Below are 16,700 nucleotides of genomic sequence, written 5' to 3'. Positions count from 1 at the left end.
TTATTTTCGGCTGTTATTATGGCGTCGTCGGCGTAGCAGATTATCTTTATTTCCTTTTCTCCCATTCTATATCCTCTTCTTTTTTTTACAGGTCGATTTTTATTATTAAATTACAATTTTTTGATATATATTTCATACTAGTGACGTCATCCATCTGGGCGTGATGAGGTAATCAATGATTTTTTAAAAGGGAATAGGGTCGTGTGGTAGCTCATTTGAAAGGGTGTTCAATTCTCTATTCAGTAATATGAACATTAATATCATTATTTATACAGAGTGACCAAAAAAATAATTTTTTAATTAAATTAATTGACCAAAAAAAAGAATTATGTAATTTATTTAACTTAAAATACATTGTAGTGCTGTCAGAAAATAGAAAAAAATGTTTATTTCACAAATAAACATTTCTTTTCGCTTAATTTCGCTTAAATCACAAACAGCCTCCCACCTTACCTACCTCATGGCAGTTTGAACATTTAATTTAAGCGAAAATCAATGTTTATTTGCAAAATAAACATTTTTTATCTATTCGCTGACAGCAATAGAGAATTGAACACCCTTTTAAATGAGCTACCACACGACCCCTATTCCCTTTCAAAAAAATTCATCGATTACGTCATCACGCCCACACGGACGACGTCACTAGTATGAAATATATAGGGTGAGGCAGATAACTGGCCTATTAGAAATATCTCGAGAACTAAAGGCAACAGAATCATGAAAATTGGAATAAAAGGGTTTTGAAGGATGATCTATTAAATGAAAATATTTTGATCTCTTTGCAACTTCCGGTTATACCGGAAGTTGCTTATAACTTCGTTTTTTTAAATGGGGCACCCTATATATTTTTATATTTTTGGATTCTCCTCAATACCTTCTTTCTTAAAATATGAGGTTTTTTAATATTATACAGGGTATTTTAAGAGATATTTACGTTTTTTTTTATTAATTTCGTAGCAACATTCACAGCCTGTAGAATTGTAATAGTTTGACATTAAAAACTCTGCTTGCGTTCAAGTGATTTTTAATATAGTCTACTATTGTTAAGAATCATTGGTATAGCTAATTTTAAAATTTTAGTATACAGGGTTGGTCGAAACTCGGAATGAATCTTTTCTCAGTTTTCTTAAATGGAACACCCTGTATTTTAGTATTGTAATGAAATGATATTTCCTGGTACTTTTTTATTTTATAAGTATTCCCTATACCTGACTGCTTTAATTTGTGAGTTATTGGTGATTCAAGCTAAACATTAGTTGCAACAAAAATACGTAAAATTCCATTAGGTTGGCCGTGAAAATATTCAATCACAAATATTTTTTCAGAAATAAATACATATTAATCCAGACTAATCCTTAAAATTACCAATAATGGTTTAGCTATCAAAATACCTACGTAGTTAAGATTGTTGGTGCGATTAACAATTAAGCACAAATTAAAGCAGATAGGTATAGGGAATGCTTGAGAAATAAAAAAGTACCATAAAATATCATTTCATTACAATACTAAATTACAGAGTGTTCCATTTAAGAAAACTCAGAAAATACTCATTCCGAGTTTCGACCAACCCTGTATACTAATTTTAAAAATTTAGCTATACTAATGATTCTTAACAATAGTAGACTACATATATTGAAAATCATTTGAACGTAAGTAGAGTTTTAGATGTCAAACTACTACAATTCTACAGGGTGTGAATGTTGCTACGAAATTAATTATTAATAATTAAAAAAACGTAATTATTTTTAAAATACCCTGTATAACATTACAAAACCTCGTATTTTAAGAAATAAGACATCGAAGAGAATCCAAAAATGTAAAAATATTGTTACGTTTTTTTAGGAAATATTACGCGAATTGACTTTTAATTATTATTAAATAAATAAAAGACTTACTTGAAATTGTTTATTTATAACACTTACAATTAACACTTATTTAACAACAATATCTAATTTATTTTACACTTTCTAACATTTAATTTATTTACAAATACGACTTATCTACTTTACAAATACATACATTTCAGCAACCCGATCAAACAAGAAAACAATATATCGCGTCGAATATATTAACTGACTGCCCTCTGCTTAAAAATTCTCCGCTTATATAGATACGGCTCTGCTTCGAGAACATTCAGGAAGGCCTGAGACGGGTCCACGCCTATCATCGGGGAAACTTCTGGATTAGCGGAGACAATACTCGCCGATGACGTGTCGCTGTTGTTTGTTGACTACTAGGGGCAGGGCCGGCCTCAGTTAGAAATTCGTCACATTGCCCCCTCCTTAAAAGATGGTTCCTCCTGGAACCTTGTCAGGACTGGAACTGGATGCTGGTATCGGCAACTGGACCCTCTTTTACAACTCCCAGTTGTATAAAAGTGACAGGGGACGGTCTTCTTTCCGCACCAGTAACTATGCGGATTGCAACAGACTAACACCTGGACCTCGGTGTCTTGGAAAATTTCTTCTACCATATTTCGGATAACTATCCAGTCTAATTGGCTGCATTCTAACTTTGGTATGGCTAACTTTTGCACGTCGGACTCCAACACGTGCTCTCTCAATTGAATTAATGCATCCCATACATCTTGGTAGGTAGGTTGGTCACGGACAGTGTCTTTTGTTACCAGATAGAATAGGTAACGTGATGCATCTTGGAGTTTCAATGCTTTGCCAGGAGCTGGCAGTTGGCATTGAAGTTCTGCAACTCGACCAAACTTCCTTCGGAAGGCGGATGCCAACCCTCGTGCGTCTTTGATACTGGCCGGGATGGTACGGGCCAGTGAATAGTCATCGGGAAGTGCGAGTAAATCTCGCTTTTCTTCAGTGGTAACACCATGTCTTGCTTTACCGGTACCTCCATAGGCACCCATGAACTCTTCAAAGGTAAGGTCAGGTATTCCTCGAATTTGGTTGACTTCCACTTCTTCATCTACGTCGTGGTCTCCCTCGTACGGCGCCAACCGGTTATGGTGGACTATCATCGGCTTTCCCCTAGGAATCTTGCTTATTCGGTAGATAACGTCATTGATTTTCTTGACAATGAGGTACGGACCTTCCCAGAACTGCTGCAACTTGGGAGAACAACCTGTTCGCTTCTTTGGATTATAAAGCCAGACTTTGTCGTTCTCCTTGAAACATCCCCTCACGGCTTGGGTATCGTATCGTTTCTTCATTCGGTCGCTAGCGATCTGAAGATTAGAACGGACCAACTCATGTATATCGTCCATTCTTCTTCGTAATTCATTCACGTAATCCTCACCAGCAACATCTTCTCCAGGTCGACATCCAAACTCTAGATCACAGGGTAGACGCATCTCACGTCCAAATAGGACTTTTGCTGGTGTTTGGCCAGTTGATTCATTAACAGCAGATCTATAGGCCATCGCGAAGAACGGAAGGTACTGGTCCCAGTCTCGTTGATGATTGGACACCATCTTTGTCAAATACTTGCCAACTGTCCTATTCATACGCTCCACCATTCCATCCGATTGCGGGTGATAGGCCGTGGTTCTTGTCTTCTTCATGCCTAGTTTATCACAGATTCCTTGAAATAGATCGCTCTCAAAGTTCCTTCCTTGGTCACTATGGATCTCCAGAGGTACTCCAAATCGGCTGATGCAGTCTTTGATTAACACATCTGCAATAGTGGCGGCCCTCTGGTCTGGAATTGCGAAGATCTCCACCCACTTCGTGAAGTAATCCATTACCACCAACATGTATTTGCATCCATTGTCACTTTCTGGAAATGGCCCGGCAATATCCAAAGCTATTCTTTCAAACGGACTTCCAACATTGTACTGTCTCATAGGAGCCTTTCTTTTCCGGTAGGGCCCGTTACTTGTAGCACAGGTAGTACATTTCTTACACCAGTCCTTCACATCGTCGGAACTCTTCATCCAATAAAATCGTTCCCGAATTCTCTGAAGGGTCTTCTTTACACCAAAATGCCCTCCTGATGGACTGTCGTGTAACTGACGAAGTACTTCGGCTACTCTGCTCTTTGGAATCACCAACTGTGTTCTCCTCACCGAACCATCATCATTTTCTATTACCCGTTTAAGCAAGCTGTCTTCCAAGATAAATGAGTCCCACTGGGCCCAATACGTCTTAACTGCTGAGCCTAGGCTTGATATTTCTTGCCAAGATGGTCGACGATTTTCTTCTTTCCATTTTCGAATCTTCTGTAAAACTGGATCTTTTTCTTGTTCTTCCTTGATCTTGGTAGGCGTCCACTCGTCGTTGACCACTGTTGTTCTTAGTACTGCTGCTTCCTTTGACTCTGTTTTGTTGCAATGGGAACATTCTGCTGGACACGGTCTTCTAGATAGAGAATCAGCGTTTCTGTGGCTAACTCCGGCCCGATGCTCGATCTTGAAATCATATTCTTGAAGTCGTTCAATCCATCTGGCTATCTGACCCTCTGGATTCTTAAACTGCATTAACCATTTAAGGGCGGCATGGTCGGTTCGGATTAGAAACTTCCTTCCGTAGAGGTATTGATAGAAGTGTTCCACTGATTTTACTACTGCTAGAAGTTCTCTTCTCGTGACGCAATAATTTCGTTCAGGTTTTGAAAGCACTTTACTAAAATATCCAAGGACTCGTTCCTGTTCTCCTTGGATCTGAGACAGCACTCCTCCAATTCCCACATTACTTGCATCCGTATCTAAGATGAACTCTCCTTCTGGTAGTGGATACCCTAATATTGGCGCTGTAATTAAATGCCTCTTCAAAGTTTCAAAGGCCGTTTGGCAGTCTCCATCCCAACAATAATCTCTTGCTTCCTCTGTAAGTCGCGTTAATGGCTTAGCGATATCTGCAAACTTCTTAATGAACCTCCGGTAGTAAGTACATAGTCCCAGAAAACTTCTCACTTGATGTTTATCAGTTGGTTCAGGCCATTCCTTAATGGAATCGATTTTTCCTTTATCCACGGCCACTCCTTCTTTGCTGACTATATGACCTAAATTTATTTATTTATTTATTTATCGTATGGCATAGATACAACAAGAACACATAATTTAAAAAAAAAAGTATATAAAACACTACATGAAGTATCACAAACGAACATCTAATGTATTAATATACTGTAAAACATTTTCGGTCGCATTCAGGAACTCATCGAAAACTCCAGGGTATCGCCTTCGGGGGCATTCCTCAATAATGTGGCGGATGGTCTGCCGTTGCGCACCACAATCACACTCAGGAGTAAGGGCCTTTCCCCATCTATGCAAGCTGTCAGCACATCTACCGGTCCCTGTCCTTATTCTGTTCAGCGCCGTCCATGTATTGCGGGGCAGTTCAAAGCCTGGCGGTTTCTGATCGATACAGGCCATTTGGTGTGATTCCTGTGGTGAGTCGCTCTCCCATTGTCTTCTCCAAGCGTTGGTGAGGTCGAAATGTTCCTGATGTAGGGAGGTGGCCCTTAACAATGGGGGATATCTGGAGCGCAGTCTTTTCATTTCGATATCAAGCTTATCATGGTGGATGGGTAGTTGATGGTTAGCCTCGATTTTTCGATATTCTCTGAGAAGAGAATGACTTCTTCTTAGTTTAGGCGGTGGAATGTGACTCAGAATGGGAAGCCAATAGTTCGGTGTTGGTCGAATTGTACCTGAGATCATTCGCATTGTCTGGTTTAATTGGGTGTCAATGATCTTCGTGTGTTTGCTATTGAGCCATACCGGCGAAGCATATTCAGCCGCCGAGTATACGAGTCCGAGAGCGGATGATCTGAGTACGGAGGCTGAGGACCCCCATGTGGTGCCACATAGCTTTTGGATTATATTATTTCGCGTCTTCAGTTTTTCTGCCGTTCTTTGTAGGTGTTCCTTAAAACTTAAGGTTCTGTCAAGAGTCACTCCAAGATATTTTGGTGTTGAGTTATGAGCGAGCAGTCTGTTTTCAAAGTGAACGGAGAGTTTTTTGTTGGCTTGGGCATTATTAAGATGGAAACAGCACACTTCAGTTTTCGTTGCATTGGGCCGTAGCCTCCATTTGCGAAAATATTCACCCATAACAGCAAGGTCATCCGTCAGTATTGTCTCTGTAACATTCATGTTATTATGTCTTGCTGCAATGGCCCAATCGTCAGCGTACCCAAATTTCTGCGAAGTTGTCCTAGGTAGGTCCGCGATGTATAAATTAAAGAGTAAGGGTGCCAAAACAGATCCCTGTGGCAGTCCATTGCTGAGCTTCATTTGGACACTTCTTAAGTTGCCCATTGTGACGTGAAAAGGTCTGTCGGTGAGCATGCTATCAATGAGTTTGGTTACCTTTTGGCACGGGATGGCACGGATCAGTTTGCAGATTAGTCCTTGTCTCCAGACGGTGTCGTATGCAGCTGATAGGTCAATGAAAGCAACGGATGTTTTTTGCTTTCTTTGAAAACCTGCTTCGATATGTGTTGTTAGGGATAGGATCTGATCTGTGCAGCTGCGGTTAGGTCTGAACCCTGCTTGCTCAATAGGTATCACCCCCAATATGGTGTTACTAATTCTGTTGTGGATTAAGCGTTCCAACAGTTTATAGACACAGCTCAGCAGTGCAATCGGTCGGTAGTTTTGGGGTTGATCATTTGCTTTTCCTGGTTTCAATATGGCTATAATGGAGGCCTTTTTAAGGAAATGGGGGATTTCTCCTGATTTTAATATATCTGTGTAGAAATCAGCCAGCCATTTCCTAGCATATTTGCCACAATGGAGTAAAAATTCTGGATGTATTTTATCGGAGCCGGGTGCCTTTCCAGATTTAATTTCTGATATTGCTGAGGTAATTTCTTCTGGAGTAAACTCGTCAGAGTATTCAGATGTAGGCGGGCATGCAGACTTTAATATTTTTAGGTCTTGTTTTACTTTGGTGGTGTGGTCACGATCTCTAGGTGCCCTTGAGTTTGCTACAATGTGGGAGGCCACTCTGTTGGGAACTATTGGTACTTTGTCTCTAGTTGAGTGTCTGCTACTACCAAGTTTTCTAAGTAAGGACCACGCTTTTCTGCTTGATTTACTAAAGTCTAGTTTTTCCACAGTTTCCATCCATTTTTGCCGTCTGGCTGCATCCAAACTGTGCAGCAGTTCGTCCGCAATTTCTCGGTCTTGGCTTTCGTTGTATTCTTGATACAATTTTTCGCATTTTTCATCCCATCCTGGGACATAATCTCTACGATATCCTCTGGGTATAGTTTTCTTCGCTGTAGATATAACTGCGCCAACAAACCTCATATAGTTTGTACGTGTTGGGGTTATCCATCCGAGACATTTGTCCAATCTCGCAGTAAAAGTCGCCCAGTCTGCTTTTTTAAAGTTCCACCTAGGTCGAGGGAAAGATGTTATTATTGGTATTTTGATGCCAACTTCTATTACAACTGGTCTATGTTGGCTATGTGGAAAATCTGGGAGCACTGTACGTGAAGCTGCCAGGGGTTGATTGTTTTCGTTTGTGGAGACAAAGGATAGGTCTGGGTTGTATTCTCGCCTCCAGGCTGCAGATCGAAAAGTTCCCCTATCTTTAGCGTCAAAGACTAAATACGTGCCAGCCCCTTCGCTCCAATTTATCAAAGCCTCGCCGTTTTGATCACTTTGTCTATACTTCCAGAGTTCGTGATGGCTGTTAAAATCTCCAACATACACTGAGGGGTGTGGGTGGGCGTGAATAACATGCGGAGGCCACAGGACTGCCGGTGGTTTATAAATATTGCTGACAGTAATTTCGCCAATTTGTATGGTAACCGTATGAATGTTATTTATGTCTGATGTAGAACATATGTGTGCATTTTCTATTTTGTTTCGTACATAGGTTGCTACTCCATAAGCTGGATGGTAAGTTGCACCCAGTAAATCGTAACCATGAATTCTTCCTCTAGCGAGAATTTGTTCCTCGTTTTCTACATGGGTTTCCTGAATTGCGACTACGTCGATATTATTTTCAATGAGTACCTTTTGAAGGTACTCACATTTACTTCTACTAATACCTTCTATATTTAAATGGCATATTCGGACGCTTGGTCCGAGTCGTTTTGTTGCTTGGTCCTGAGAAGGTCCCTTTAAGTTGTTGGTTGGAGGCATATCTTATTATTTTAATTATTTTAATGTGTTCCTTATGATATATAAGACCTAAATAATTGACTTTTCTTTGAAATAACTGGCATTTCTTGGGATTTAACATTAACTGGGCAGCTTTAAGTCGATTAAAGACGTCTTCTTAATTCTTCAGGTGGTCTTCAAACGTCTCTCCCAAAACGATTATGTCGTCTAAATACACCAGGCACGTTTTCCAAGATAACCCTCTCAACACATTTTCCATAAGCCTCTCAAATGTCGCAGGAGCGTTACAGAGTCCAAACGGCATAACGTTGAATTCCCATAATCCAGATCCTGTCGTAAAGGCCGTCTTCTCCTTGTCCACTGGATCCATTTCTACCTGCCAATATCCAGACTTCAAGTCCAACGTAGAAAACAATTTACTTCCAGCCAATGTGTCCAACGTGTCGTCGATCCGAGGCAGAGGATAACTATCTTTCTTGGTAACATTGTTCAACAAACGGTAGTCCACACAGAACCTCGTAGTTCCATCTTTCTTCTTGACTAGGACCACCGGAGAGACCCATGGGCTCGTAGAAGATTCTATCACCCCGTCTTTCTTCATTTCTTGAACAATCCTTTCAGCTTCCTCTCTCTTTGCCTGTGGTAATCGTCGAGCTGTTTGACGAATTGGCCTAGCGGTACCAGTGTCAATTTTATGTTTGACAACTGTCGTTCTTCCTGTCTTTCCTCCTTTCGGTACGAATATGTCACGATATTGCCTAAGAAATTCCCTTAATTTCCTTTTTTCCATTTGATTTAGAGATTGGCCTGCAACTGCAACCATTTGGTCGAACTTGTCGTTGGAATTATCTGATGTTGTCGTCTGCCGGATTATGGACGTCACGGGTACACAAGTTCCTACTTTTGTCTCCTTCTTGATGGTCACTGGGTAGTCATTGACATTAATCAATCTCACGGGAATTTCTTTAGCAGAAGTAACCAATTCCTTTCCAATTATGATTCCTCGGCCAACCTCCTCGTCGTGGTTCCATGGCTCCATCATAACAGGTGTTCCTTCTTCTACAATTCCCTGTAGCCGCGCTACGATGATCGTTTCACTCCTCGCAGGCACAACTGTATCTTCTCTAATAGCTGCTAGCATAGTGCTGTCATCATGTGGATGAAGAAATACCTCCTCGTTGCCAACTTTGATTACCCTGTTCTTAAAATCCAATTGAAATCCACGCAAATTCATTACGTCCATTCCTAATATAACATCTTCTTCGATGTCTGCAACTATGACAGTATGGACGAACTTTTCTGCTCCAATCCCCAATTGTATCTGGATTTCTCCGTGGATGTTGGCATTTTCACCTGTGGCAGTCCGCAGTCGCAACCTCGTTGGTAAGAGTTTCTTACGACTGTTTATAACTGATGGTCGTATAATGGTCCTGGTTGCTCCGGTATCCACCAACAATGTATAATTTTTACCATTTATTTCTCCATCTACATATACATTATCTTCACGACATTTCAAAGAAGCTATTAGTATTAGATGGTCTTTAGAGGAGTTCTGAGTCGAGGCTGCCCCCCTAGGGTCTGTGCGTTCTCTTATTTCCTGCTGGTGAGTTTCTTGATTTGCGTTCTTCCTTAAACTCCGTGCGTACCCCTTTTCACCACAATTGCAGCAGTTCATGGTCTTCGTTTTCTTCGATGTAAAGCCTTTCACCATATTTACCAGCTGGTCAAGTTTGTCTTCATCCTCTTCCTCTTTCACGGTCCTAACTTTACTGTACCCGCCAGAGGCCTGGGTAGCTGATTCGTATTCGAGGGCGGCAGACAAGACATCGACCAGCGTCTTGTGACGAGCTAACCGCAGTGTTCTTTGCATTTCATGATCACGAAGGCCATCAATGAATGTTTGAACAGCCAACTTTTCCATCATGTCTTCGGGAGCTGTTGGATATGCATACCGTACTAACCTGGCAATATCGACCTCGTATTCTTGAAGAGCTTCATCTTTCTTTTGTCGTCGATTTTTAAGCCGCGCCTGATAGACATACTCCAAATGTTCCTGCCCATAGCGCATGTTTAGTCTCTTCATAAGTTGTTCATAATCATTAGTTTCCTCTACTGCTATGGTCTCCAGTACATCTAAAGCCTCTCCTCGAAGAGCAATAACCAGGTTTACAGCTTTGTCTTTTTCAGACCATCCGTTCGCTCTTGCACCTGCTTCGAACTGTTTCACATAACTGTTCCAGGAAGACTTTCCGTCGAAATTTGGCACCTTAACATGAGCAAGACTCACACTCCCTTCAACTATCGACCGTGGCTCCAATTTGTATTTCGTTTTATCATATTTAATGTCTGTTAAGATGGGTTCCACCACTTTGTCCACTTTTTCAGTTTCCTCCAGTTTCTTTTCTATTTCCTTGATCTTTTCTTCAAAAGTAGATTTTATGGACGATATCTTGTCGTCAAAATCCGAAGTGACTTTAGAGATCTTGTCAGTCATCTTGCTTTCAAGGGATGAAATATCACCCGAAACTTTCAGAATATCACTAGAAACTCTATGTTCTAACGATGTAATGTCTGTCGAGACTTTGTTCTCTAGCGATGTAATGTCTGTCGATACTTTGTTCTCTAACGATGTAATGTCTGTCGAAACTTTCAAAACATCCGAGGAAACTTGGGAGATTTCACTAGAAACTTTGCTCTCTAACGATGTAATTGACGAAATCAAAGCAGCATGCTTGTCTTCAAACAAATAGGTTTCTGGATCTTGACCCTCTTCTTGAAGAGCGTTCTTTAGACGTTCGACTAGATCAGCCTTTTTCCCAGTAGTGTCCATGTCTCTCTCTTCTAACTGGTTGCGGAGCTCCTTAACGATCAATTCAGTGATTTTCTTATGTTGTGAAGACATTGTCACACACTTTATTTATTACGATTTATATTTTATTTATTTTTAAAAGTTCCACACTCTATTTAAACCGAAAATTTACGTTAAATTTATGTATTTCAAGTATCCTCACTTCTGCACCATTTTGTTACGTTTTTTTAGGAAATATTACGCGAATTGACTTTTAATTATTATTAAATAAATAAAAGACTTACTTGAAATTGTTTATTTATAACACTTACAATTAACACTTATTTAACAACAATATCTAATTTATTTTACACTTTCTAACATTTAATTTATTTACAAATACGACTTATCTACTTTACAAATACATACATTTCAGCAACCCGATCAAACAATAAAACAATATATCGCGTCGAATATATTAACTGACTGCCCTCTGCTTAAAAATCCTCCGCTTATATAGATACGGCTCTGCTTCGAGAACATTCAGGAAGGCCTGAGGCGGGTCCACGCCTATCATCGGGGAAACTTCTGGATTAGCGGAGACAATACTCGTCGATGACGTGTCGCTGTTGTTTGTTGACTACTAGGGGCAGGGCCGGCCTCAGTTAGAAATTCGTCACAATATACAGGGTGTCCCATTTAAAAATTCGAAGTTATAAGCAACTTCCGGTATAACCGGAAGTAGCAAATAGATGAAAACATTTTCATTAAACAGATGACCCTTCAAAACCCCATAATTCAAATTTTCATGATTCTGTTGTCTTTAGTTCTCGAAATATTTCTAATAGGCCATTTATTTGCCTCACCCTGTATATACAGTCCCTGGCCATGTTATTATGACCACCTATGAATTTTTATAAAAATCAACTGTTCCACTAATAGGTACGTTTTGTTTAAAATATTATTTTTAAATTTAATTTTGTTATGTATTGTTAATCTTATACAACAAGTATACAGGGTGTAACAAAAATACAGGTCATAAATTAAATCACATATTCTGGGACCAAGAATAGTTCGATTGAACCTAACTTACCTTAGTACAAATATGCACACAAAAAAAGTTACAGCCCTTTGAAGTTACAAAATGAAAACCGATTTTTTCCGATATATCGAAAACTATTAGAGATTTTTTAATGAAAATGGACATGTGGCATTTTTATGGCATGAACATCCTAAAAAGAAATTATATTGAAATTTGTACAGCCCATAAATATTTTATGGGGGTTTTGTTCCCTTAAACCCCCCCAAACTTTTATGTGCGTCCTAATTAAATTAATTTTGTAGTACCATTAGTTAAACACAATGTTTTTAAAACTTTTTTGCCTCCTAGTACTTTTTCGATAAACCAGTTTTAATCGAGATGCGGCTTCTTTTTTAATATGTTTACATAAAAATTTTATGGGGGTTTTGTGCCTTTAAACCCTCCAAATGTTTGTGTACGTTCCAATTAAACGATTATTGCTGTACCATTAGTTAAACACAGTGTTTTTAAAACTTTTTTGCATCTTAGTATTTTTCAGATAAGGCACCTTTTATCGAGATGTGGCTTCTTTTTTAATATGGTTCAAAGTATACCTCAAACTGTAATTTATAAATAAATTTTCATATTATTACCAAGTCTCTAAAATCGTAAAAACAGTACACACAAATATGTGATGGATTTGACAAAATATTCAAAATATCTCAAAAAAAACTAACTTTTCGAAAAAGTACTAAGAGGCAAAAAAGTTTTAAAAACATTGTGTTCTAGTTTGTGCCACAATGATAATTTAATTTGAACGTACACAAAACTTTGGGGGGGTTTAAGGGAACAAAACCCCCATACAATTTTTATGGGGTACAAAAATTTCACTATAATTTTTTTTTCAGATGTTCCTATTATAAGAATTTCACATGTCCGTTTTCAATAAGAAACCTCAAACAGTGTTCGATCTATTGAAAAAAATCGATTTTTATTTTGTAACTTCAAAGGGCTGTAACTTTTTTAGGTGCACATTTGTACTAAGGTAAGTTAGGTTCAATCGAACTATTTTTGGTCCCAGAATATGTGATTTAGTTTATGACCTGTATTTTTGTTACACCCTGTATTATATTTAATAATAAACACCAATAAAACATTTGAAAATATTACAAGTTTATATACTTTTTAATAATTTGTTGAACTTCTGACCTTAATCAGATGGAAAATATTTGGGAGCTTTTAAAACGAGAAATTTCCGATGAAAAGGTCACTAACGAAATTGTTTTGATTAAAGGACTAATATATCATTGAAACCACAATGACAAATTGAAGCAAAAAAAATTACCTGCATTCAAAGTATGGCAAGACGGATACAAGCGCTAATCAAAGTTAAAGGTGGCCCAACAAAATATTGGAAAATAAAAATATGTGATATTTTTAAATGTTTTGTTGATGTTTATTATTAAATATAATACATTTAATAATAAACAGCAATAAACCATTTGAAAATATCACATATTTGTAATTTTTTAATATTTTGCTGAGCCCCCTCTAACTTTGATTATCGCTAGTACCCGTCTAGGCATACTTTGAATGCGGTTCATTTTTTTTTGCTTCAATTTGTTACTGTGGTTTCAACGATATATTAGTTCTTTAATCAAAATAATTTCGTTAGTGATCTTTTCACCGGAAATTTCTCGGTTTAAAAGCTCCCAAATATTTTCCATCTGATTAAGGTCAGAAGTTCAACAAAATATTAAAAAAATATAAATATGTAATATTTTCAAATATTTTACTGCTGTTTATTATTAAATATATTATATTTAATGCATAACATTAACATTGCATAACAAAACTAAATTTAAAAATTATATTTTAAACAAAACGTACGTTGATTTTTATAAAAATTCATATAGGTCTGGATCCCGCGTATGAAAAAAAAGTTGATTAATATCAAGCTGAAAATTTGTTAATAGCTTAAGGGTGTCTAGTCGAATAAACTTTGATATGTGTGAACACTGGAACAGGGGCAGTTTTAATTATGGAACAGGTTAAAAATTTGGAACGGTCACAGCACGAAAACGGCACATTTATTTTGTCCGACAGAACAGACTTAAACTCTTCGAACAGAGATTAAACTCTCATGTAAAAATCAGACTGCTATTTATCACCAAATGGGCGTTTTAATGAGTGGAACATGTAAAATATGTCAAATGACAGGAATTATGACAGGTAATAAATAGCAGTCTGATTTTTTCATGAGAGTTTTATCTCTGTTCGGAGAGTTTAAGTCTGTTCTGTCGGACAAAATAAATGTGCCGTTTTCGTGCTGTGACCGTTCCAAATTTTTAACCTGTTCCACAATTAAAACTGCCCCTGTTTCAGTGTTCCCATATATCAAAATTTATTCGACTAGACACCCTTAAGCTATTAACAAATTTTCAGCTTGCTATTAATCAACTTTTTTTTCATACGCGGGATCCAGACCTATATGAATTTTTATAAAAATCAACGTACGTTTTGTTTAAAATATGATTTTTAAATTTAGTTTTGTTATGCAATGTTAATGTTATGCATTAAATATAATATATTTAATAATAAACAGCAGTAAAATATTTGAAAATATTACTGCCGAATATCGAATATCTGTTTTCTTTGGCCCACCCTGTATATGTTAAACAAATTAAAGGGAAAAACACTAGTTGGCTGTATACCATAGTTACTTACTAGAAGTAAACTTACGTAGAAGTAAACTTACGTAGAAGTAAAAACTTCGATTTGTATACTGGTATAAAAATTTATTAAAACTTATAATTCTAACTAATATTTTATTCTTCGTCTGAATATTTTCTAAACTGTGCTGTTCACTTTGACAAGCTGAAAACTGTGTGTCGCATTAATTGGGATAAATGTCACTAAATTTTTTTATACAAAGACTTAATTTTGTATGTAAGTATTAAAAAATAACCTGTCGAATATCACACGATAGTAAGAATAAATAAGAAAATAATGCTCCATTTATTTTTCTCAAATTTGTTGTCATTGGGCAATAGCTATTGCTACGCAACAAGTTTAAGAAAAATTGTTGCATTATTGTTAATTTATTCTCACTCTCTTGTGATATTAATGTTGGTTATTTTTTAATGATTTTAACTTCCAATCGTGTAGTAAGATTTTTCATTACGTGTTTAAATCAGATTATTATTATACCGGGAATATTCTGCCTAGATTAATATACTGGGAATATTTTTAGGTAGATTGTTTCTGTTTATTTACAACGACTTTTTTAGTTTTGACAACTGTCACATTTAAGAAAATGAACCATAATAAACTTTTAGTTCTGCATCTAATGTCAAATTACCACGAGGATAACACAAATCGGCAATTTTAAGCGCTCGAGTGTACTTCGGTAAGATTATTTCATGAATAAAACTATGTTTATAAATAATTTTAACTAATATTTTATTAATATCTTTGTCTGAATATTTGCTAAACTGTGCTGTTCGCTTTTACAAGTTGAAAAATGTGTGTCACATTAATTGGGATACATGTCACTGAATGGTTTTATACAAAGACTTGAATTTTGTATGTAAGTATTTAAATATAACCTGTCGAATATCACACAATAGTAAGAATAAATAAGAAAATAATGCTCCAATTTTTTTCTCAAACTTGTTTCCATTCAAGCATGCCAGGCAACAAGTTTTCGAAAAATTATAGCATTATTGTCAATTTATTCTCACTCTCTTGTGATATTAATTTTGGTAATATTGCCGCTTTTTCCTAGTTACAATACAGATCTTTCAACAATTAACGAAATCTATTGTATTTTGTATTGTCAATAGTTAACTTTTGTTTCAGTACACAAATCAAAGAGTGCCAACAGCGACATCTCCGTCAAATGCTAGTAGCTCGAGTAGTCACACCGGCAGTCAAAGCGGCAACGTTTCGACCTCTCTCAGCAACAACATGCCTAACAATACCAATACGTCTTCTAACAATTCCTCGTCCGGATCCGAGCAGCTTTCGAAGACCAACCTTTACATCAGGGGACTGAATCCAGCGACCACCGACAAGGATTTAGTTAATATGTGTCAACAGTAAGTGTCATACGATTGTTTTTACTAATTTACTGTTTAATGTTAATATCCGCTAATAGTTGAGGAAATAAAACTGAAAAAATGGCAAAACCTCGCAATTTTCTTGTCCAGCATCGATTTGTACAAAAATTTGGGATTAGGCTCATTTCACCCTCTAGTTCATTTTCTATATTGAGCCGTTGTACGCTTTTGGTTTTTTATGGGTGAAAACTACCCCTACAAAAACTACTTGTAAAAAATTTTAAAATAACATTTTAAACTTTAATATTGTCAACATTTGATTCTTATTAGTTACATAATGATTGTTTTATGCTTTAAGATTTACTATCATAATATTTCAACCCTTAAAACCACCCTTGTTGGAGCTATATATAAAAAATTACTTATCCTAAAAGAATAATTTCGGCTTGCATCGATTTACATAAAAATTTGGGATTAGGATCATCTCACCCTGTACTTCATATTCTGTAACATGCTCAAGGGCGTTGATTATTCTTAGGGGTGTAAACTACCCCTTATTGTCAAAAATTATATAAAAACATTGTAAACTTTAATATGAGTAAAATTTGGTTTTGATTGGCTAAAAATAATGATTGTTTTATGGTTTAGGATATAATATCATAATATTTCAACCCTTAAAAACCACCCTCTTAAGAACATTACAATTTTTATAAGTAGATAATTTAATAGATCTATACAGAAAAAAAAGTAGAATTAAAGAATTACAAAAACATTTATTTACACAAA

The 16,700-nt window shown here is 36.9% G+C and overlaps 1 protein-coding gene across 6 annotated transcripts in view; it reads left to right on the top strand.

Moving 5' to 3' along the window:
- The window catches only part of LOC114334579 (protein alan shepard), a 531,107-nt gene that overhangs the window by 401,478 nt on the left and 112,929 nt on the right, over nucleotides 1-16,700 (top strand). For all 6 annotated transcript variants that reach the window (XM_050645412.1, XM_050645409.1, XM_050645410.1 and 3 more), the window contains one exon: nucleotides 15,715-15,953. In XM_050645412.1, the coding sequence (XP_050501369.1) occupies nucleotides 15,715-15,953 (239 nt within the window). The remainder of the gene's footprint in view (nucleotides 1-15,714; nucleotides 15,954-16,700) is intronic.

This window comes from Diabrotica virgifera, chromosome 3 (genome assembly GCF_917563875.1).
Source record: "Diabrotica virgifera virgifera chromosome 3, PGI_DIABVI_V3a".
NCBI lineage: Eukaryota > Metazoa > Arthropoda > Insecta > Coleoptera > Chrysomelidae > Diabrotica > Diabrotica virgifera.
This window is presented reverse-complemented; position numbering and strand designations above follow the sequence as displayed.